Source organism: Aedes albopictus, chromosome 3 (genome assembly GCF_035046485.1).
Source record: "Aedes albopictus strain Foshan chromosome 3, AalbF5, whole genome shotgun sequence".
NCBI classification, from domain to species: Eukaryota; Metazoa; Arthropoda; class Insecta; order Diptera; family Culicidae; genus Aedes; species Aedes albopictus.
This window is the reverse complement of record NC_085138.1, coordinates 84405238-84430237: the sequence shown is the minus strand read 5'-3', so window position 1 is coordinate 84430237 and position 25000 is coordinate 84405238. Positions and strand designations below refer to the sequence as shown.

Here is a 25000-nt window from a genome sequence, read left to right as displayed (position 1 = left end):
TAAGCACACCACCTACCTGGAAGTGCCGGCTTTTGACATGGATAACTTATGTTGCACATCTTCATCATCACCAACTTCACTACCCCCTTCGTCGTCGTCGTCGTCTTCCGAGGATTCGGAGAGATCTACCTTACCAGAGCCTGTCTTCGCGCCACTACGCCCTGAGCGATCCTTATTTGGCAGCCATTCATCTTCGCTAGCGGAAAAATCATCTCCCTCCGATTCACTTTCCGACATCAATTCGTCACTCATGTTTCCACAATGTAATTTCAAGATTTTCAGTACAGAAAACTCACATTATTCAAATAAAATCAATTTTTTCCACAAAATTTGCACAAAAATTGACAGCACAAACATAAACACATTCGTTTTGTTTACAACGCTCGAATGAATGAGCATGTGTGCGTGTGGTGCTTCGCCTATCGCCTCGCCGTCGTCGCCGCACCGCTTTCAGGAGTTCACCCGAAGGTAACCCGAGCGAGAGTTCATTTGAAGGGATTCATGCTCACTTGCGCCACCAAGCATTTGTGCCCGAAACGATCAGAATCTGGCATAAAAATTCGATGATGGACACCAAGGAGAATACATTTTACTAAGGTGGCGCAGATAAACATTGCAAACCACTGGTTGTCTCTTCCATTCTTCTGGTGTTCTTATGGAACTGAAATAGTGACGTCACTATTTTAGTTGCATAAGAACACCAGAAGAGTGGAAGAGACAACCAGTGGTTTGCAATGTTTATCTGCGCCACCTTAGTAAAATGTATTCTCCTTGGATGGACACAGCGAAAAAATCTCGGATACTTTTTCAAAACGACGTATCAACATAGGATTTGCGTGTATTATACGTCGTTTTGAAAAAGTATCCGAGAAATATGGAATGAAATTGATAATTTGACTTGGCAAGTGCAGCAAAGAAATTGAAGTATTCAGGCCAAACATTTCAATGAGCCATTTTACGAGACGTTTCGGATCAGCTGATCGCTCATTTCATGAATGAAAATTTGACAGGAGGTTGCGCCCAAGCCCGTGAGTGTTAATATCAATATCAACACTGTTGTCGTTTCGTAAAATAGACTATAGGTCCTATCTGCATTTGAGAGGCTCTCTTTGTTCACTTTCTCTTTCAATTATTGCAAAGTAATGGTACACTTTTCAACTACTTTTGCAGTACAATTCAAAAGACGATAGTTTTGACCATCGTCCTATGCAAGGAGACAATCATAATTTAAATAAACAGCTGAGATATTAAAGATTATCCCTGATAAAAAATATCATAAAAATACGATAAATTTTATTGTTACAACACCACTCACCATCACCCCTATTGTTCTATACCATTCGGCGAATGGTAAATGGCACTTTTACAATAAAAAATGGTGGTCGTTATGTATCTTAACCATAATATTTTTCATACACTTTTTCGCGAAAAACAATAGAATGTATTGTGTTTTTATGAGACATTTTTAGGGCAATTTTCAAACGAAAACAATATATCTTAATGGTTTTTCATTGTTCTTACAATATAAATACAATCAATTGAATGGCGTCAAATGAATCGTTGTTACAATAAAAATACAATAATATTTGTTGTTATTTGTAAGCAGTTTTCGCTTTTGAAAATCCATAGAATTTATATTTCCCGCTAACATTTATATCCTGCATTTACGAGCACTAACGGCCGCCAGAATGATATGCACATTTTATTATAAGAATCAAACACGCTGATGTCTGTCTGGTATGTATTGCTTGGCAGCTGTTGATAAGATCTATCATCAATCTTTTTAAGTGACTGCCAAATATCATAAGTCAGACCTCAGGTCGTATGATCCATACCATAAATCGTTCACAATTCATGTGGCCATTAGTATCTGTAAATGCTGGAGAAAAATGTTACCGAGAAATATGAATTCTTTGGTTTTTCAAAGGCGAAATCTGTTTACATAACAACAAATATTATTGCATGTTTATTTTACCATCGGTTCAATTGACCCCATTAAACTAATTGTATTTATATTGTTATCAATGGTAGTCTACTATTTACTAGATTCCTTTAATTAATTGGAAAACATGAGAAAAATCATTGTTCATCTTTTTCTTGTCGTAACGTCCTCACTTGGCTAAAATCTGCTTTTCTGCTTGTTTTCTATAAGTACTTCCTCAGTTATTCATTGAGAGCTTCCTCTGCCAACACGGCTTGACGTCTGTCAGTCGTTGAAGTTTTAGCGAATAACATTCGATAACCGAAACATCTACTGTACTCAAATTTAAAACGAAAACTATAAAAAATATGTCAAGTGATTTGTATTTGATTATACAAACATTATCCAAGCAACAATAATATTTATTGTTATTTATTTGCTACGAATTGTTTTTAAGTGTAATTGAGAAATAAACTCTTTTTTAATAAAAAGTCCATGAGAACTTTGCATGCACTTTTGCAACTATATAAAAAAAACTACTTAAATTTATTTTTACTGATAGTAATTTTAAATTATTATAGAACTATTGAACAACAATCGAATCAATTAGTCACTAATAAAGCTAATGTTCACTTATTGTACGAACTATATGGGCTTGATTTCTATTGTAAAAAGTAACAATATATCAACTATGTGTTTTATTGTGAACAATAAAACCAGTCATATGTTAATAATATTTACCATATAATGAATGGTATTTTTTATCCGGGATGTTTGGCCTGATTTGCGTCCTATGAGCAAGACAGATCTAACCAAGGATCTAACGGCAGAAATTCTGTGTTCGAAGTGTTTTAAGTGATCTCTTAATTTTATCTCACGTAACCTTTTGCAAGCCTATCCATGTATACGGGAGAACAAAAAAATATCAGGCCAAACATTTCAATAAGTCCTATCTGCATTTGAGAGGCTCTCTTTGTTCACTTTCTCTTTCAATTATTGCAAAGTAATGGTACACTCACAGACAAACAGACGTAACACACTGATAATTCCCATCGTACTTCGATTTAACGATCTTTTTCAAAATTTGATAGTTGGCCAACTACCCACCTGCGGCGCTCACATTGTTTTTGTTCGAGTTTGACGTTTGCTCACTACCGCCACCTAGTTGATGGTCGGCCAAACTTAGTCATTTTATTTAGCATTGGGCGAATATGTTTCCGTGACTATGATTTGAATCGAAAAATGTTGGAAGTGTTACGTCTGTTTGTCTGTGGTACACTTTTCAACAACTTTTGCAGTACAATTCAAAAGACGATAGTTTTGACCATCGTCCTATGCAAGGAGACAATCATAATTTAAATAAACAACTGAGATATTAAAGAAAGTGAGGGAAACCAAAGAGAACCTCTCTTCTGCAGATTGGACCTTTAGATATGTTTGGCCTGATATGTACAAAGTTCTTACAAAATCCCTAACACGGGGAATTTGAACACAAATAACAAATCTGCCATGATGGATTGCAATTGGACGGTTGCAAACACGCACACTACTACACACCTACCTTGATACCTTGTTGGCTACAAAGTAACTTTACTCCAATGCCGAGCGTATAGTAGAGCACCATCTTCGTCGGTCTTGGGCGATGTTCCTCCAGTTTCCCCGAACGTGTAGGGATCGTAGATCTTCTTCAACCGCGTGCAGCCAGCGAGTTCGCGGCCGCCCACGAAGTCGTCTACCTCTACCGGGTTCTCTGCTGAATATTGTTTTCGCTATTCTTTCTTCCGACATTCGCACTACGTGTCCAGCCCACTGAAGTCTGCCGTATTTTATACGTTTCACAATATTCGCATCTTCATACACTTGGTACAACTCGTGATTCATGCGTCTGCGCCACACTCCATTTTCTTGTTTCCCACCGAGAATTGTCCGCAGCACTTTGCGCTCAAAAACTCCAAAAGCTTTTCGGTCTACCTCCTTTAACGTCCACGCTTCGTGACCGTAGAGGGCAACCGGAAGAATCAGCGTCTTATACAGAGCGAATTTTGTTTGCGTTTGCAAGTTACGGGACCTAAGCTGGCTACGCAATCCGTAAAAGGCCCTATTCGCAGCTGCAATACGCCTTTTCACTTCACGGGAAACGTCATTGTCACATGTCACAAGTGTTCCAAGATAAACAAATTCTTCAACAACTTCAAACACTTCCCCATCAATCACTACCTCAGCACTAACACCACTAGACCTGCTTCTGTCTCTACCCGCTATCATGTACTTCGTCTTGGTAGAGTTAATCGTCAAGCCTATCCTCGCTGTCTCTCTCTTCAGAGGAGCATAAGCTTCCTCCACTGCCCTACGATCGATGCCGATGAGATCAATATCGTCCGCAAAACCGAGGAGCATGTGCGACCGTGTGATGATAGAGCCATTCCTCTGCACGCCTGACCTCCTAATCGCTCCTTCGAGTGCAATGTTGAACAATAAATTTGAAAGAGCATCTCCCTGCTTCAATCCATCCAAGGTCACAAACGACGTAGACACTTCGTCCGCGATCCGAATACTTGATTTTGATCCATCCAGCGTTGCGCGTATCAGCCTAATTAGTTTCGCCGGAAAACCATGTTCTGACATTATCTGCCAAAGCTCATTTCTTTTCACTGAATCGTACGCTGCTTTAAAATCAATGAACAGATGGTGAGTCTGCAAGTTATATTCCCGAAATTTATCTAGGATCATCCGCAGGGTAAACATTTGATCCGTCGTTGATCGGCCCTCACGAAAACCAGCCTGGTATTCGCCGACGAAGGACTCCTCAAGAGGTCGCAGTCTGTTGAACAGGACACGCGACAGTATCTTATACGCCGAATTTAAAAGGGTAATCCCTCTGTAATTGGCACACTCCAGTCTGTGCCCTTTCTTGTAGATTGGGCATATGAGGCCATCCAACCAACTGGTGGGCAATTCTTCATCCTCCCAAATCTTTATAATAATCTGATGGATTGATTGATGTAGCTGCTCGCTTCCGTGCTTAAGAAGTTCGACCGGGATCTCGTCCTTCCCAGCAGCCTTGCTGTTTTTCAGCTCCTTAAGGGCCTTTTTAACCTCATCCAGTGTTGGTGGTTCCACTGCTTGACTGTCATCCATTATGTTAATCCTGTTCCTGGGTGCTCCTTCGCTGCTACCATTCAACAAATCTTCGAAGTGCTCCTTCCACCTGGCTGCCACCATTGTTTTGTCTGTCAGCAAATTTCCTTCCCGGTCATTGCACATGGCGGGCACTGGCGCAGTCTTGTGCCGCGCGCCATTGACAGTTGCATAAAATCTCCGCATATCGTTCCTGTCCATACTTTCCTGCGCTTCAGCAATAACACTCTCTTCGTGTTGCCGTTTTTTCCTGCGGTGAATTCGTTTCTCTTCTGCTCTTGCAACCCTGTACCGCTCTCTGTTCTGCCGGGTACCGGCCACTAGCATTCGACTTCTGGCGGCATTCTTTTCGTTCGTCGCTCGTTGGCAGTCCTCGTCAAACCAACCATTACGTTGGCGTCGCTGAGCGGTACCAATCACCTCTTGCGCTGTTGTTGTCACTGCTTCGTGGATACTTCCCCATAAGCTGTTGACATCTCCAGATCCGTTGGTCTCTCCTATCCTCTCATCTAGCTTCTGATGGTACTGTGCAGCAACCCCTTCGGCTGACAAGCGCTGGATATTGAAACGCATCGTCCTGTTGTTTCTTGAACTCGTGACGCTGGATAATCGCGCCCGAATTTTAGCGGCTACAAGATAATGATCCGAGTCGATGTTCGGGCCTCTGTAGGACCTCACATCTATGACGTCCGAGAAATGTCGCCCGTCGACCAGCACGTGGTCTATCTGGGAGCAAGTGTCACCACTCGGGTGTCGCCAGGTGTGTTTTCGGATATTCTTACGTGCGAAGTAGGTACTGCTGATTGCCATCCCTCTAGCAGCAGCGAATGTCACAAGGCGCAGACCATTATCGTTGGTAACAGAATGAAGGCTTTCCGTTCCAATGACAGGCCGAAAGAAACTTTCTCTGCCGATCTGCGCATTTGCATCTCCGATGACTATTTTGACATCTTGTTTTGGGCACTCTCCGTAGGCCTTATCAAGGCTCTCATAGAACTCATCCTTCATGTCATCGGGTTTATCGTTCGTTGGCGCATAGATGCTGATCAGGCTGTAGTTGAAGAACTTGCCCTTCATCCTCAACACACAGATTCGGTCGCTTATCGGCTTCCACCGAATAACTCGCTTCATCTGCCTCCCGATCACTATAAAGCCAACTCCGCGTTCTGCCTTATCGCCGCCGCTGTAGTAGATGTGGTACTTGAATGAAGTGTTGGCGATGGGATCCACCGCTCGGAATTCGCGTTCTCCAGTTTTGGGCCAGCGTATCTCCTGGATGGCGGCCACATTAACGCCGACATTCTGCAGTTCACGAGCCAGGAGCCCAACACGTGCGGGTTCATTCAAAGTTCTCACGTTCCAAGATCCGACTTTCCAATCGTTGTCCTTTATTCGTTGCCGGGTCTGTTGCCGTTGAATCAATCCGTTTACTCTACTATTGCTTTTCTGGGTGTTTGAAGGTTTTCAGCAGGCTACCTTACCGGGGCCGCGCTGCCTACATTGCGTTGAAGGGGCTGCCTTCTTAGGTATAGCTGACGCAATACAGCATTTCATACTCAGCCGCTGGATGCCAGAACAGACGCTGTTTGAGCCGCACCTCCTTGGTGAACAGACGCTCGGGACGTACCTCCTCAATCTAGCTGAAGGCAGAAGGACAACAGTGCCCAGGCTGCGCTACCAGCTAAGCACACAACTCTTAGCTGGCGGTCTTTGTCATCGTTTGACCCGTGGAAGCATGAGGTAGGAACTTGTGAGGACCAGAGCTATGTTGGACGCTCTCCTTATCGACTCACCGTTTTGCAGCCTACTACACTACTACACAACTTACCTGTAATTTTCGTTTGAATCATTCAGCAACGTCCACATTAGCAAACGTCAAAGCGATCAAAAACTAGCGCCTCTGGTGGGAAGATCGCGGAAATCAAATAAAATTTAAATTCATCGTTAAATGCATGTACCAAGCCCTTTCGAAGAGTGTTACGTCTGTTTGTCAGTAGTGCACATTTACCTCGGATCATCTCGACGTCTTCGGTGCACTTATTCCTTCATTTACGAGGAATAAGTGCACCAAAAACCCCATCTCGATCCGACGTGGTCCTGCGTCGCAATCACACTTTGAAGGTGTGTGCACACTATTGTGTCAGTTCAATTTGGGGTGCAGTCAGCAATACTTCAATTCTAGTGCTTCACCGATTGTGTCCTATTAAGTTTATTATCATTCAGCACACGCAACACTTTGCAGTTTATGTTCGTCGGTGGTTTTGACCAATCCAAATATCTGTGTGGTAGTGATTTGTGTTCAAATTCCCCGTCTTAAGAATTTGTTAGAACTTTGTAAACATCTTTTGTTCTCCCATATATTGTGGATTTAGCACTAAATTGGTGTCGGAAGTAACTTCATTGACTTCCGCTGCCTTTCCTATGCGTTAAACATAACGTCGGAACTAGTGTGCTGAATAGAGCATCAGATTTACTATACAGCGCACTACTTCCGACGTTATGTTTAACGCATAGGAAAGGCAGCGGAAGTCATTGAAGTTACTTCCGACACCAATTTGGTGCTAAATCCACAATATAGATAGGCTTGCAATAGGTTTTGTGAGATAAAATTTGGAGATCTCAATTATTCATTTATTCATTCCATGGTATTCCTAATTAGATAATTATTCTTTCTTCCCTACTGAACATGTGTTCTTCAATTAGTGCTAGATCAATCCCAACAAACATTTTTGCTGTATAAGAGTGGAACAAGCCACTCTTAAGCAAACTTTAGCTCAAGAAACTGTTATTCAGCTAGTTTTATTACTTGGAATGAGAGTCTAATTAAGGTGTGGAAAAAGATACTTTGTGTGCGTGAGATCCGAGTTTGGTACAAAACATGTTACCACTTGTTACCACTACAAGCAAAGCGAACTCCCATAAGAACGCGTGTCAAATAGTGATGTCACTATATTTGTGTTTACATTTTATTTGCTTACTATTGCATCTTGCTTTGCTTTACAGATTACCGTGCAAATGTTCATTCGTCTAAAATATTTGTTCACACGTCAAACACCAAAGAAAGTAGCAAGTAAACAAACCGATTATTCTATGCACCACCCAAAAAGTGTAACCGACGCTTAAAATTTCTAGCAGCGAAACGAACCAATGTACACTGAAATGAATTTTGTTGTTGTTTCCACCGAATCCATGGTAAAATTAAGAACTGTACCAACAATTTTCAACCGAATGCAAAATTCTGTTAATTGTACTGAAACATTGTCAATATTACCATGCGTGAAGTACCATTGACTAAAAACATTCTTGATGTTACTATTTTGACATTGTATTTTTGACCATGTTTATCTAAGACGCGCAACATTCAAGTCTACATGGTCGAAATTAAAATGCCAAAATAGTAGAACCAAGAATGTTTTTAGTCAAAAGTAATACACGCATGGTAATATTGACAATGTTTCAGTACAATTAACAGAATTTTGCATTCGGTTGAAAATTGTTGGTACAGTTCTTAATTCTACCATGGATTCGGTGGAAACGACAACAAAATTTATTTCAGTGTATGCTGAAACTGGTGGGAACATATTGTGGTGTGACAAAAAATGTCTGCAGGGGGTCGAATACGGTGCAAAAAAGCAATAATAAAGAGCCACCTTTTCTTCTTCCCCATCTGTAATATACACACGTTGCATTGGGGCTAGATCACACTTTAAGGCTTAAATAGGAATCGCATGTATCCATAGTGAGTTCAAAAATGCTGTAAACTAGTGTTATCATAATTGACTAAATAAACAATCGGACATTCTTATTTTCTTCGATTTGTGGATCATTTAGGGAAAAGGTGCTTTTTTAGTTCTGGAACATTTTCCATCATCAGTGGATCATTCAAGCCATCTTTTCTGGCAGTTTTCGCATCAAAACAAAAGAGCCACTGTATATCGGTTTCAACCGTTATGTGTCCGACAAACCTTTTGCTTTTTTCTACACCGTGCTTTTTAAATGGGCGCTGGGTGCCCGGGTACCCTGTCGGCTACATAAGGGTTAAGGACAAACGTCTTAAAATCCCGCTCCAACAGTGCATCAGAACTTCAGACGCACAAATCTCAAGAAGCAAGCTTAAAACAACAGTGCATTTTATTATTCTGTTCTTGTTCACTTGTAATAAGCTTAGAAGATCAGGTGCGCTGGTCTTGTTTACAAAGAGATTTGTGCGCTCGAAATCGTGAGTAGGTGCCAAAGTCGGCCATTTTAGGATTCTAACAAGTCTGACCTTAACATTGTTACGGTTGAGTTACGTCAAATACACAAGCCTAGGCTACGGTGGCGCCTGTTCATTTCGTAGCGGCAGTTTTAGTTATTTTAATGATCCATTGAACCTTAATAAATATAAATTGGAGAAAATATGTGGGACTGTGAGAACTTTTTAAGAAAACGATCAATCAACTCGTTCAGACTTGTGGTTATGTTATATCCACATACAAACAGACACAGAGAACAGACATCTAAGTCCAGTTCCAAAGCTGTGTAAGGAATTTAACGGTCATTTGAAACGGCAACACAAGTGGCAACTTCGTGGTGGCGCTACTATTGCAAAGTTCCCACGCTGTTGTCGGTGGTGAATATAAAACTTATCTAGATATGCGTACTCACCACTGACTGTGGCAATTTGCCGCATAGGTTACGCTAGTGTTGTCAACGTTAAAAAAAATGGAATCCTTACACAACATTCGAGAAAATTGTCTATAGGCTTGGATGTCTGTTCTCTGTGAAACAGACGACCATTTTTCATTTCAAACACAGAGAAACATCGTCAAGAATATGAAATCGCCCAATGCTAAACGTAATGTGTTTGGCCGGGCCATCATTAGGTGGCGAAGGGTGGCAATAGTGAGCAAACGTCAAGCAGGAGCTAAAAGGATGCCAGTGCTGCAAGTGGTCAATTGACCACCTACTGAATATTTGAATCAACCGTTAAAAAGATGATCGATAGGAAGTGATTAGAGAATGACGTCTGTTTCTCTGTGATTGAAATTTTAATCTCGAAAACATATTCGCCCTATTCTAAGAGGAGTAGGTGGCAATACTGAGAAAACGGCAAATTCGAACAAAAACGATGCGAGCGCCACGGGACAGTTGACCAACTATCATTTTTTTAATAGACCGTTAGTCGATGTAGGATGGGAATTATTGGAGTGTTACATCTGCTTGTCTGTGTTGGACCGTTTGTGACAAACATTGTGTCAATTTGAGCGAGTTGTTTCTTGCAGGCCCCTGGCATCAATGAAATTTATCGTAGCCAACTTCTAACTGCCTTATAGGGAATCGCGCTACTTGGGCGGTGGCTTCTATATTCGTCTGTTTTCCACTATAACTCAGTCAAATTTGAACCAATTGACACAACTTTTGGAATGTGGTGAGGTAGGTAGAGTATCTACCCGTGTACAACATTTCAAGTCAATTGGTTGAAAATTGACTGAGTTATAGTGGAAAACAGACGAATATAGAAGCCACCGCCCAAGTAGCGCGATACCCTACTCATATTCGTGCAAATTGAAACGAACGTGTAATCAACTTTTGTTTGATGAGCCACACACGAAATCACATGCGTGTTTGTTGGGTTTGCTTTATTCAACTAATCGCATGCTCCTCTTACTGTACATTAATATTAAAGCGAGTTTGAAGTGTTCATAAAAGGTGGAAAAAATGATTCCAAAAACTGATCAACAAACCAAAATAAACGTTAAACAAAAAATTGTTGATGTCTCCGCATTTGACAGTGGGCGCTATTTACTAGCGCCCAGGACATCCTGTCTACCATGATTCCAATGCATTGATATAGACCGTGTCAGGGGCCTGGTTTCTTGTCCACACAATAGTCCTGTTTAATGAAGTAGGTTGAACATTGTTGAGGTTGCTGCAGCCTGCTCTTATCTATTCGTCAAAAATGGGTAAGAGCAGGATGCAGCAACTTCAACAATGTTCAACCTACTTCATTGAGCAGGACTAATGTTTGACCAACCGTTTGACTGGTATGTAGGCCCTCTAAGGCATCGAGTACAACGTTACACAATGAATGCTGCCTAAGACAAATTAGGTAAATAAAACATCATGACTTTTGTGTAATTATTTTTATTAGTCCTTTCACAGTTTATTGCAGCAATGTGGTTCTTACCAGAAGCGATAATAATGAGTCCATCCAAGTATTCTATTACTTAAGAATAGGTGTTTGTTCTTGTTTTTTTTCCTTTATTTGGTATAAATATAAGTTTATTCTTTGTATGCTTCCAGTGTGGATATTTGCTGTATATATTCAAGTTTGATTTTACAAACCAATCGTGTCATACAAAATTGATTTTCCGGTCGGTGCCGTTCCTACGATAACGTTGGTTCTGTGTGTATCAATGTTTCAATGTGGTGGTAATACGAAGCGAGTTGTCTGTATACGCAGTTTAGGAGACATTTATGTTCTTTGTTAGTTACTTTAGTATGGTAAATGATGTTCACTAATCATTATGATTTACGAGTTACTGTTACGAGAGATGATGATTCCATAGCTAATAAAGATTTTGCTTAATGGGTTGTGAAATTATGTACTGGATTAATTCTTAGTAGAATACTTTGCTGATTTTTGGGGTTATAAAACTGAGCTTAGGAACCTAAGCTTATTTAAATACTGCTGTAAGGTATCTCCTTGGGTGATTTCCCATTGTTGACCAACCAAATCGATCCGGTCGGAGCATTTTTTATCAGTGGAATCAGCTCTCGGGCCACGTGCTCTAACCTATGAAGAAAAACATGTTATTGCCTAGATTACAAATTCCAAAACCCAACTTACTTCTGAAATTGAACACCGGACATATCAAGCTTCCACGCCTTCTCATGGGCAGGTGAACTGAATCGTTTATTGTGAGAGAAGGAATTCTCAATGGGCCCGGGACAGTACGCCAGGGTTCGAATGTTGGTGATATTATAATGGTAAGGATCACCACAGGACTTGGTCAAGCCGAGAATGGCGTGCTTTGTGGCGGTATAGATGGGTGTCGAGAGCTGAGGTTTCACACTCACGGCCGACCCAATGTTGACCAGCACGCCACCTTTTCCGCCTTTATCTTTGCTGAGGAACTGCTGGGCGAGCAGTGTTCCCCGGATGGCCCCATTCAGGTTGACGTCCACCTCCAGTTCCCAAAATTTGTCGTTCATGATTTCCGCGTTGTTGATCACTATGTCGATGTCATGAAAAACCGATTTGGTGTACTGAAATGCCTCTGCAAATATTGAGATTTCGTTAGTTTTATTTTAGACAAACATATGTGTTTAATATCATGTTTCAAATGAATAATCAAAAACATGGGTCGAAGCCAGAGAATCATAATTGCAAGAAAAGAATCACGTTCATCCCAAGATGCAATATCCGCACATCCGGGGAAGTGTGTGAATAAGCATCAAAACTTCCTCGTCAGAGTGAAAACGCCATTTGGCAAACGAAGTTCGTTCACTCGAAAATCCTTAGATTTCGCAAGGATTTTGTTTATCCGACTGACTTCACTCAAATTGGAAACATTTGTACAAAGGTTTTTTCAGTCGGATCTTTCAGCAAATCGGAGAGCTTTCTTGTAGGCCTTGCGAGTCGACCTGAAAGCCTCTGAGCCAGCCGAACGTCGTCTGTTCCAACTCTTTCTACATTGTTTCCTAAGCTTCGCCAGATCAGAGTTCCACCAAGGGGTTCCTATTATTGTAGTCTTCACAGACCGGAGAGGGCAAGCTTTTTCAAAAGCTTCCATGATGAAAGTCGTTGTAGTATCAACGGCATCATCTAACTAAAGCGTTATGTCTTACACTTCCTCTCTGGTAAATACAATGAAGGTTGGGCGGTTGCCCATGCTGAGTAATGGAGGATCTGTACTATTTAAGTGCTCCATCAAACTGGAGCCTCTCAAGTTAATGCCTGAGCTGTCCCAGATGATATGGTGAGCATTAGCATCACTGCCAACAATCAGCGTAAGGTCTTTTGAAGTACAGTATGCGATGACTTGTTTAAAACATCCGTAGGGGATGGTTCATCATGCGGTAAATAAACCGAACAATATTTCCTGTTGAGATTTTCAACAGAAACATCAATTGTGATAGCACATACATCTCTGGTGGTTAGTTCAGAGATGAGTGTAGCAACGATTGCGTTGTTGACAAGCTTACAGACTCGAGGCATGACACGCGAGTTTGCCATTTTATTTTTACTGAAATTAGCAAACATCGTGTTCACAAGGTTTCCTAGATAGAAATTCCCCTTATGAAAATAGGGTTCTTGGACTAAGGCCGCTGGGCTGTACCATTTTGCACAAGTCTGCAAAGATTGACACGGTGAAAAATTTGCACTCTGATATGAACAGATTGGCACTTGAATTCGCACTACTGTCCAAACAGTTTGTTATCATCTAATTATTATTTGAAAAAGAACATCCAATGCCTCTTCAGTTTTGCTGGAAGTGCACTTCAATCCATTATTGACAATGTTTTGATTTCAAAATAAAAAATAAAAAGTGTACCCCCGCAACACCAAGATTCGATATCAGGACCTTGATATTCACGGTCTTCTGCTTTGCCACTACACTACTTCACATCTGGTAATGAGGTGCGAATCCAAGCGAAACACTATAGGCACCGCACCTATAGGCAAGATTGAACGATTGAATTCGTTACAATCACAGGACAACAAAGAACAGCAACAATAAAAGCAGATCGGTATCGATTGGAAAACGTCAAAGGCGAGGATATACAGAATATACTATGTAAATCGCTTAATGCGAAATCATATAGGTGACAATGTAAACTAATTGATAACATTTTCATAATCCCGCCCATATTTTGCCTCAAGTTTGAAACTAAAGAAGGGAAGCTGATTGTCTCGGAGAAACACAATGTCCACTGCGCTATTGCTCCGGTTAGCGCAGTAAGGGCAAAATACTGTGGAGGGCACCCTGGTACTCCACTGGCTCCGTTAGCGGTTAGTTTTTTATTAGACCCCCCTAGCCATTCATTCCTATATGCCAAAACCGAAGATGTAAAATGTTGCATCTATCAACCTAAGCACTTTCCTGAAGATTGCAACGCTATAGGATGTAAGTTCTAGTGTTCTGGAGATACATGCAAAAAAAAGGTCTAGAGCTGTTACAGCCAATCTAAATTAATATCGAAGGCTTGTAAATGTGATACCAATCAATGCAAGACACTTCTTCAGATTCCAACCTTCAGGATGCATATCTAGAACACGACATATATATGATTACAGATACAACTGATCTAGATCAGTTTCAGCAGATTAAGTTCAAAAACGAAGACGTAAGAATGTAGTATCAACCAATCCAGAGTAGTTTGTCGAAGACTCCAACCCTCAAGGATGCATTGCATCGAGAACACTAGAGCGTCGTATTGAAAGATAAAAGTTATCTAGATCAGTTAGTTTCAGCAGATCTAGATCAAAACCGGAGACGTTAGAATGTAGTATCAATCAATCCAAAGTACTTCGTCAAAGACTCCAACCCTCTCAGATACATACCAAGAACACTAGAGCATATATTTCCAAACTTTCAGGTACGCGACCCCCTTTTGCCAGCAGACGTACTTTTCGCGACCCACCATAGGAATTTCCTCATTTGTTGTCTGTTACAGGAAATTTTTCGACTGTTCCTCGCGACTCCTTGGATGAAGGCCGGCGACCCTCCTGGGGGTCGCTTCCCACAGTTTGGGAAACTATGTACTAGAGCGTAGTATTGAAAATTAAAACTTATCTAGATCAGTTTCAGCAGATCTAGTTCAAAACATAAAAATGTATCACCAATCAATCTAGACAATTTTGCTGAAGACCCTAACCCTCTAGGATGCTTGACAAGAGCACTCTGGAGCGCTTGTTCGTCGAGAGCCACAATTGATCGTAGCTAGGGATGTTCAAGATAGTTGCAAACATTTTGTATTACCTCTGCACTACGATTTATTAGCAGAAATTACGGGTTCCGAGTTTCCATCATTGATTTCTCATTTGTTTTCTTTGGGGGGACTTTCTGTCCGGGGGATTTCTTTAGAAATTTCTCCCGGGATTCATTCGGAGATTATTTCATTGATTCCTTCCGGGATTTCTTCTGCTATTCTTTCGAGTATTTGCCTCAAAATTTATCTTGGGATTCCTATTGGTATTCCGCCTGGATTCTTACATTTTTTTTCAGAAATTTCTTCCGTGAGTGTGAAGAATTAGTAGAAGTTGAAGTTCACAACAAAAATTAATTTAAAAAAGTTCATGGATTCTTCCCCGTTTTCCTTGGGGATTTCATCTCAGTATTCCTGCGGAATTCCTCCCCAGATTCATTTAATTATTCCATCAGCGATCCTTTCAAACTCCATCTGGAATTCGTTTAAAGATTCCTTTACAAATTCCTTCCATGATTTTTCCTGGAACTTAGGGGCAGAACACTGTGAAAACGAGTGCAGCTGTGAGAAATTCGGAGTGACACTTTTTTTTTGTTTTAATAATGTGTGCCGAGATTCTTTGAAAATTACTAGATTGTAACAGAAAATTCTCTTCATCGACTCTCTCTTTTGCAAATAAAAGTGACAAGATGCAAATTCAATCGAACTTTTTTACACTTGGACGCTAGATTGCATCGCAACCTAGTGATTTATGACCAAAAAAGTGCAACCATACTTGCATCTTGTCAGTTTAATTTGAAGAAGAGAGAGTCGATGAAGAGAACTCGCTCATGTTACTTTCGTCCTCATTTAAACTAAATCTAGAATTGTAAAATTTCTATGCAAAATGCGGTGGCTAGATTTTGCTGTGTGCATACCTTATTCTTTCAAGTATTTGCCTCAAAATTTATCTAGGGATTCCTATTGGGATTCCGCCTAAATTCTTACAAGTTTTTTTTTCAGAAATTTCTTCCGTGAGTGTGAAGAATTATCAGAAGTTGAAGTTCACGATAAAAATTAATTAAACAAAAAGTTTATGGATTTTTCCCTGATTTACTTGGGGATTTCATCTCAGTATTCCTGTGGGATTCCTCCCCAGATTCATTCAATTATTCCATCAGCGATCCTTTCAAACTCCATATGGAATTCGTTTAAAGATTCCTTTAGAAATTCCTTCCATGATTCTTCCTGGAACTTCTTCTTAGGGGCAAGAGACTGTGAAAACGAGTGCAGCTGTGAGAAATTCGGAGTGACATTTTTTTTTGTTTTAAAATGATGTGTATTTTAACATTTCGTCGAATTCACTCAAATAAAGGCCCAAACACAATGAGAATGGCAAGAACGGCAAATTTCCAATTTATGGAACTCCGAACGGTTGCTCACATTGAGAGCGTAAGGGCGACAACAGCATTGTACTAAACAGCATTTAAAAAAAAAAATGGAAAATGCAGAATGGCAGCATCGGCAGTGGCATACGTGGGACCACGTCCGATTTGGGTCATCTTAGTTTTATAAGGCAAAAAATATGAAAAAATGCGAGTTTTTAAAAATTGATGTTTCATACATTTTGAACGGGGACTTGGACTTGGCTGGGGACTTCAAACGTCAAAAACGCAGTAGGCAAGACAAAGTTTGCCGGGGATAGCTAGTGTACCTATAATTTAAAAAACTTTAACATGAATATTTGCTGTCGAATGACTATTAAAAAATGTAAATCACAGCCACTCACATTTCTGATTTTTGACCGCCTAGTAAGCCATACCCAGTCAACCAGTCATCGTATAAGATGTTGTATAAGATGTTAAAGTGGAGGCGATATGCGTACATTTTACATGCGCCTAAAGGGAGGCATGCATGCATATGGCCTCCACTTTATCATCTTATGCAACATCTTATACGATGACTGGTTGTCTGGGTAGTGGCATTTGCTATGGAGATTCATTAGCAAACCATTCAAGAATCCGGAAGTTTCTCCATGTGATCGTTCTTGTATTGATCCATAAGTTATTCCGGCACTACATCGAAAATGTGCTTGAAAAACTACCCCAAGAAACAGAACTAGCTGAATAACAGATTCTTGAGCTCAAGTTTGATTAAGAGAGGTTTATTCAACTCTTGTACAGCAAAAATGTTTGTTGGGATATCATCAAAGTTTTTTCTGGGGTTTTTTTTTTCCAGAAACTATGAAATGTTTTTTCTGGGAGTTCCTTCCGGGATTCTAACACGATCTATTTCCACGGGATTTCTAAAGGAGTACCTTTTATCTCAGGAGTTCCCTACGGGATTCATTAAAAAGTTTCTATAAGCTATCAGCGAATTCCCCCGAGAGGGTATGCTGCAACAGTAAAGTGAATTCCCCCGAGAGGGTAATCTGCAACAGTAAAGCAAATTCCCCCGAAAGGGTAAGCTAACAGCGGATTCCCCCGAGAGGGTAAGCTGCAACAGTCAAGTAAATTTAGGTTGAAGGATGTTTATGATGATGTAGAGTGAAGGATGTAGGAAAAAAGATCAAGGATAAAGGATAAAGATGATGAGGATGATGATGATGATGATGAAGGATGAAGAATGTAGGATGAAGGAAGAAAGATGTAGGATGAAGAAAGAAGGATATAGGATGTAGGATGAAAGATCAAAGATAAAGGAAAGCTGTTGAATGAAGTATGATGGATATAGGATGTAAGATGAAGGGAAAAGGATGTAGAATGATGTAAGTTGAAGGATGAAGGAAGAAAAATGTAGGATGTAGAAAGAAGAATATAGGATGTAAGATGAAAGATACAGGAAAGATGTTGAATGAAGTAAGAAGGATATAGGATGTGAGATAAAGGATAAAGGATGTACAATAATGATGATGGTGATGATGATGAAGAATGTAGGATGAAGGAAGAAAGATGTAGGATTAAGAAAGAAGGATATAGGATGTAGGATGAAGGATAGAGAAAAGATGTTGGTTGAAGTATGAAGAAAATAGGATTTAGGATGAAGGATGTAGGATGATGATGATGAAGAATGTAGGATTAAGGATGATATTGATGATGATGTTGTAGGATGGACGATGAAGGATAAAGAATGGATAATGTAGGATGAAGTGTGAAGGATGAAAGATGAAGGATAAAGAATATAGGATGTAGAATGGAGGATGAGGAATGTATGATGAAGGAAAAAGGATGTAGGATGAAGAATGAAGGATATAGGATGTATGGTGATGATGGTGAATATGATTATGATAATGATAAAGGATAAAGAGTGGAATAATGGACGAAGTATAAAGGATGAAGGAAGAATGGAGAATGTAGGGCGAAGGAAGAAAGTTTAAAAAAAAAAGATAGGATGTAGGATGTAGGATGAAAAATGAAGGATATAGGATGAATGATGATGATGATGAAGGATGTAAAATGGAGGATTCAGGAGGATTCAGGATGTAAGGTGAAGTATGAAGAATGACGAATGAAGAATACAGTAGACGTTCGATAACTGCAACATGTTTACGTTTCACTTACCGTATTAATTTCGATAACTGCAAAGTTGTTGCACTTAGCGGACTTTCAGTAAAAAAAACATTGCATTTAAAGCGTTTGCACCGAGTGAATGTATACAGTATAGGATGAAAGATGATGATTATAATGATGAAGGATGTAGGAATGGAATATGAAGGATGGAACATGAAGGATGATGACGATGATGAAGCAAAATAAAGGATGATGATGATTTTGATAACGTTGATAAAGGTAGAAGGATTAAAGATGAAGGATAGAAGAAAGATGTTGGTTGAAGAATGAATAATATATGATGTAGGATAAAGGATGATGAAAGATGAAGGATTAAGGATGATGATGATAATGATAATGATTATGATGATTATGTTGCTGAAGTATGAAGGATACAGGATGACCCTTCTTATTTTTTGAATTTTTAAACCATTAGAGAGTAGGACAGGGGGAGAATGTAGGGGTTGAGAGAGATAGAGAGAAAAAAAAATAATAGGACATATAGCATCAGTTGCTGTGATGCACCACCGGAAAAACAAAGCAAAACGATCAACATGAAATAAAACGTCAGTCTTGTAAAACATTTTGTGCAAGAAGGTCTCGCTCCTCTTCGTGAGCGTGCGTTTGGCTGCAGGATTCGGCTGGTGTGTTCGGAAGTGTCCCTCCGGGCACTACAGTGTTCTTTCTGAGATTCTTTTAGAAGTTGTTTCAGGATTCTTCCAGAAGAGCTTGCGAAGATTCCTCCTGAAGCTCCTACTGGAATTCTTCCGGGAGTTCCTCTAGGATTTTTCATAGAAATTCCCTCAAAGCTTAATCCATGTATTTCTTCCGGGAAGATCTAGGAGGAATTCCTAGATTTCTTCACAAAGGACACTAAAAAGTTACTTACGGGATTCCTCTAGGAGTTCCATCAGGAATTATCCAGTAAAAGAATAGGTTTTCTTTTGGTAATTCCTCAGGTAGTTCCTTCGGAGGGTTTTCCGGTTGTTTCAAAAGTTCTTTCCAAAATTTCTCTTCCGCGATTTCTCCATATGTTATTTCCTGAATTCTTTCGAGAGTTCATTCTGGGTTACCTCCAGAACATCCCACCTGTATGCTTCCAGCATTGCTCCGGGAATTTCTTCTAAGATTCCTCTAGTCTATTACGAGATTTCTCCAGAAATTCCTTCCGGAAGTCTTTCGTGAGCTTCTTTTGGGATTCTGGAAGTAGCTTGTAAAGGAATTCAAAGAATCCGGTAATTTAATTAGAATTCCTTCCGGAATTTTTCAAGAATTTTCCGGGATTCCTTTGAATGTTTTTTTTAGTATTTCTCTTAGGCGTTCCTTCCGGGATTCCTACAGAACATTCTACCTGAATTTGTTCAGAATTTCTTCATTAGTTACTTTTAAGATTCGTTTAGGAGTTCCTTGCGGGATTCCTCCAGGATTTTTTTTCCTGGATTTTTACAGGAGTTCCTTCTGGGGTTCCTCCAGGATTCCTCCAATAGTCCCTTTCGGGATTCCTCCGGGTGTTCTTTCCGGAATTCTTTCAGGAATTCCTTGCGTGATTCTTCCGGGATTCCTCCAGGGTTTCCCTCTGCGTTACCTCCAGGAGTTCCTCCCGGATTCCTCCATGATTTCTTCCCAGATTCTTTCAGGAGTTCCTCCCGGAGTTCCTTCTGGGAGTCCTCCAGATGCTCTTTCAGGAATTCCTTGCTTAATTCCTCCAGGAATTATTTCCGGAATTCCTTCAGGGTTTCTTTCTTGGATTCCTCTTGGAGTTCCTTACTCACACTTAATTTAAATGCCAAGCAACCTATCGTTTTGTTAGCTGAGTCGCGGTTAAAATTGAGAAACCTAGATTTGCACAGCCGAGCTCGGGAAATGAAACTGAGTGTGCAGGATTCCTTCAGGAGTACTTTCCGGATTCCTCCCGGGAGCCCTCCAGGAAATCACACTGTTTTGCATTTCTCTCATGACAAGCTCGATTTTTTCTAAAACCATGTAACCGATAAAGTGAAAAGATAGCCTAGGGTGTCCTGAACAACTTTGTCGAAGACCGCGAAGTGATCTGATGCTAATGGAAAAAGTTATAGCGTTGGCATTGCCGAAACAGCATGATTTTGTTGCTATTGTTATTCCTTTGCATGTTGAAATATAAACACATGCACGCGATTCGTTGATTATAACTATTTTCACAAGCATCGGATCGCTTTGCGGTCTTCAACAAAGTTTTTCAGAACATCCTAGGCTATCATTTTACAGTATCAGTTAAAAAGTTTCAGACAAACTTTTTCAACTTATGACAAAAATGCAAAAATGTATGTTTTCCCATACAAAATACCATACAAATTTCAATTGCAATGCGCAAAGCGTAGACGCAACCGATCGTGCTCAAATTTTGCACAGATACTCAGGACCCGGAACGGAACCAAAAAAGATTTGATCTGAGAAAACGGTTCCGATGACCCACATAAGTAAACTATAGAAGAAAATGAACATGGAAATGAATTATTAGGCTCCGAGGTCACCCAGGCCCCTGAGAAAGATTTTAAAAAGAAATCACCCAAAGTTGTGCTTTCCTCTTTCTTTATCTTAAGGCGAAACTGGAAGCATTTCCTCATTTTTTGATTTTTTATTAAATAACGAAGCAATATTTTCAAAATCGGTTTTCGTGCACATGTTGAGTATGGATCAAGGTATCTTCTGATTTTTTTTTGAGGTGGAAAATGTTTTCCGTTTTTGCAGAAACCATTTTTTTGTGAAATTTTATTCAAAAATGGTTTCTGCAAAAACGAAAAACATTTTCCACCTCAAAAAATTCAGAAGATACCTTGATCCATACTCAACATGTGCACGAAAACCGATTTTGAAAATATTGCTTCGTTAATTAATAAAAAACCAAAAACCAAAAAGTGAGGAAATGCTTCCAGTTTTGCCTTAAGGTTGAAGGATTCGTCATTGATGTCATCGTAATCATTGAAATTTAAAAAGCAGTTTCCTCGTTCAAAACACAAATGTTCGTTTCGAAAATGTATTCACCGCGTTCTAGATGGAAAATGGAATGCAGTGAATACATTTTCATAACGAATATCTGCGTTGTGCACGAAAAAACTGCTTTCGAAATTTCAATGATGACGATAATATCAATGACGAATCCTTCAACATTAATTGCAATAAATAATAATAAGTCTCACCCATATATTTTTTTAAATGTTATAATCCATTTATGAGGCATGTAAATGGCATGTTTTGGATTTTTTTATGCAAAAGTCTCACCATTTTTCATAGCTATAAAAATTAATTAATTGCAATTTAAGCTATTCAAATCTAACGTTACCTTCAAACTGAATATAATCCGTCACGTCACAGTGGCAAAAGAGGGCCCGGTTCGCCCCGAACTCATGCTCCAATTCCTTGGCGGTCAGCTCACCGGCATCCGAATCAAGATCACAAATGGAAACCTAGAACAAGGGCATGAAAAAAAAAACAACGAAAAATGAAATCACAACCCGGAAGTCTACGGCCATGTCACGAAACTTCCTCAAGCACCTACCTTAGCGCCATGTTTCAAAAGTTCCTCGCAAAACGCTCGGCCTAGGCCTGTTGCCGCTCCCGTGACCAGTGCAACTTTATTCCTCAAATCCATGTTTTTCGGGTATTATTGGTTTTTTTTTCAGAATTAGATTCTTGGAACCTAACTTCAATTTGGATGACTTTCTCTGCGAGAAAAGTGAATGAACTGTACTATTTTCATTCACCTCTGCTGTGCAGCAAAAGCAGCAGAATCAATAAAACCAATCCTTTATGAATCACTTCCACTTCCTGGTTTTTCTCGCCAGTTTCACTAGAGCACTTTAGCACAATTCCAAGATATCACGCGAGAGTAGGGTTTGTTATTTTATACTTTTCATGCATTCAATAGTTTTGCTGGAAATTTAAACTTATTTTCTTTACGATTGAAAATTTACGCCCATGACACTGGCCGAGCGCCCTATGTCCTTGTGTGTACAACATACACCGTGTCTGTCTGTTGTGCGGATTTAAAGCATAAACCCCCACCCCCACCCACATCTACACCGTTGGCGTTGGATGGTTGGGTACGTTTGTTTTCTATCTCGTAGCATACCACCCACTCCCAGCAAGCGGTGTCCTTGCTCTCTCTCTCTCCCTCTCTTTTTAGTCATTTCCCTTTTGGGGTAGACTTGGAGGAAAAGCTACGCGCAGACACATTCAAAAGCGGAAGCAACACCTACCGTCAGTTTGGGTAAAATTGGCCGAGAATGATTGGGGAGAGTGGCGTGTGTTTGGGATACGTTTTTGGGAGCGTCTTGGTAGCGATTCTAAGCATAAACCATGGGCGAACATGGCAGGACATTTATTTTTGTGAAGACATATTGAAGACATATCGAATTATGTGAATACATTTTAAAGTTTCCCATGAATTCCTTCAGGGATTCTCGAAGAACTCCTCCAAGAGTTTCTTGGGAAATCCTCCAGGAGTTTCCCGATAATTCCTCTTGGAGTTCATCGAGGATTCCTTCAGAAATTTACCGAGAATTTCTTCAGTAGTTCTTCGGGAATTTTTCAAGGAATTCCTCGAGAATTTCTTCAAGATTTCCTCGGGAATTCCTCCGGAAGTTTCTTTTGAATTCCCACAAGAATTCCTCCATAGATTCCCCGGAAAATCCTATAGGAGTTCCCCGGAAAATCCTCCAGGAGTTCTTCAGGATTTCCTCCAGAAGCTTACCGAGAATTTCTTCAGTAGTTCGTCGGGAATTCCTCCGGGAGTTCCTCCGGAATTCCTCCAGGAGATTCTTAAGAATTCCTCCAGCAACTTCTAGGGACTCCGAGTCGGGAGTTCTTTGGGAATTCCTCCAGGAGTTCCCCTACCAAGGCCGAAAACACCCCCTCTGCCGGTTCAAACACCAACAGTCGTAACGAACATCAAAGTTCCTGCAGAAGTCCCTTAAGAAAATCGTCCTAGAGAAGTGAAGAAAAAAAATTACCCATGCGAACTTCAAATATATTTAAAAAATACTTCCCAGGCATCAAAAAACGGTAAATTTTGGGTTTCGATTCATGTTTAGGTCGAGATTCCTGTTATGCAATAATCTGGATACCCTTGAAGAACCGAATTCCTGAAGAAGTTCTCCGGTAACTCCCGAGGATTTCTAGAGAAATTGCCTGGAATTCTCGGGGGACTCCAGGAGGACTTCTCGGGTGAATTGACGAAATTCTCGGGAAGTTCTCGGAAAAAATCCTTCTTGAGATCATAGGGAAGTTCTCTAGGAATTCCTCCAGAAGATCCTCAAGAGAAATCCTCGGGAGGTTTCGACAACCTCCTGTAGTGATTTTCGGGAAACCTGGAAGAATTCACGAGGAACTCCTGTGCGAATTTCAGTAGAACTCCTAGAAGAATTCCCGAAGAACTTCTGAAGAAGTTTTCGATGATGTTCTGCAGGAATTTCCGAGAAAACCCTAGGTGGAAATTTCTTGGAATTCTTGAGAAATTTACGGGGAGCTTCTGGAGGGATTTCCGAGAAAGTCCTGAAAAGTTCCTCCACAGGAACTACTAGTGAAATTCACGAAGAACTTCTGGAGAAATTCTTTAGGGGCGTCTGTAGGAAATTCTGAAAAGCTTCTGGAAGAATCCCCGAGGAACTCCTGGAATTATTCTCAGAAATTCTCGGGAAACTCCTGGAGGAATACACGAGGATCTTCTGGAGGGACTCCTAGAGGAATTTCCAAGGAATCCCTGGAGGAATGTCCGAGAATTCCATGAGCAATGTTCGAGGAATTCCGGAGAACTATTTGAGGAATTTCCGAGGAACTCCTGGAGGAATTCCCGTACAACTCCTAGAAGAATTTCCGGGAAATTTATGGAGGAATTGAGCTTGAGCTTGATTGACCGCCCGCAGTTGCTACTCCAGTATCGCCAGATCAGCTACACTCACACAAGGAACCAATGAGATAGCTGCTTGGGACTAACAGGCATCTTCAGTGTGTGAGCGTTGGTGGTCTTGTATTTTTAGGCGACAATGGCGCCTGCTGCGTCAGATTGCAGGTCAATGGGGAAGGGGAGGGAAGTGATGATTGCAATCGCTTGCCCACATCAGGCCGTTGAATCCTCTGCGCCTGCACAAGGTCATGCGGATGTTGGTGTGTTGGTGGGAAATGTTTATTTTTTTGGCACATGGATCGTGCATTGTTGCAAGGGTGCCAGGCGTAAAGCGATAGATTGTGTGAAGATTACTGTGAAGCGGCACAGTCCGCTTGGTTGCATAACTTGTAGGCGTTATATGATAGATTGACACTGTGCTGTGATGAAAGTTGGAAGGAAGGGAAACGGCTTTTTTTCAATCCGTTTCTGGTTCTAGCGATCGCTACGAACATACGAATATACATGAGATGTATATGTAGGAGACAGAGAGTAAGAGAGAAAGTAGATGAAAAGATACATAGTAGGAGGAAAGGGACGAGCCAAGGATTGAACCCAGGACCTTCTGCGTATGAATCA

General features: G+C 40.5%; 1 protein-coding gene across 1 annotated transcript; it reads right to left on the bottom strand.

Annotated features, from left to right (window-relative positions):
- Positions 1-11167: 11167 nt before the first annotated feature.
- LOC134291160 (15-hydroxyprostaglandin dehydrogenase [NAD(+)]-like) lies at positions 11168-22525 on the bottom strand. Its single transcript, XM_062858535.1, has 4 exons — positions 22037-22525; positions 21821-21944; positions 11892-12321; positions 11168-11837 (listed from the first exon to the last, which is right to left on the bottom strand). The coding sequence occupies exons 1-4, from the start codon at positions 22127-22129 to the stop codon at positions 11723-11725; spliced, it is 762 nt and encodes a 253-aa protein (XP_062714519.1). The 5' UTR covers positions 22130-22525; the 3' UTR covers positions 11168-11722.
- Positions 22526-25000: the final 2475 nt, after the last annotated feature.

Excerpts from the sequence above, each read along its gene's own strand:
- LOC134291160 (XM_062858535.1), bottom strand. The coding sequence starts at position 22,129 with ATGGATTTGAGGAATAAAGTTGCACTGGTCACGGGAGCGGCAACAGGC. Across the intron at positions 12,322-21,820 it reads GGATTATATTCAGTTTGAAG|AGGCATTTCAGTACACCAAA; the intron begins GTAACGTTAGAT and ends CAATATTTGCAG. Across the intron at positions 11,838-11,891 it reads TCCGGTGTTCAATTTCAGAA|GTTAGAGCACGTGGCCCGAG; the intron begins GTAAGTTGGGTT and ends TTTTCTTCATAG.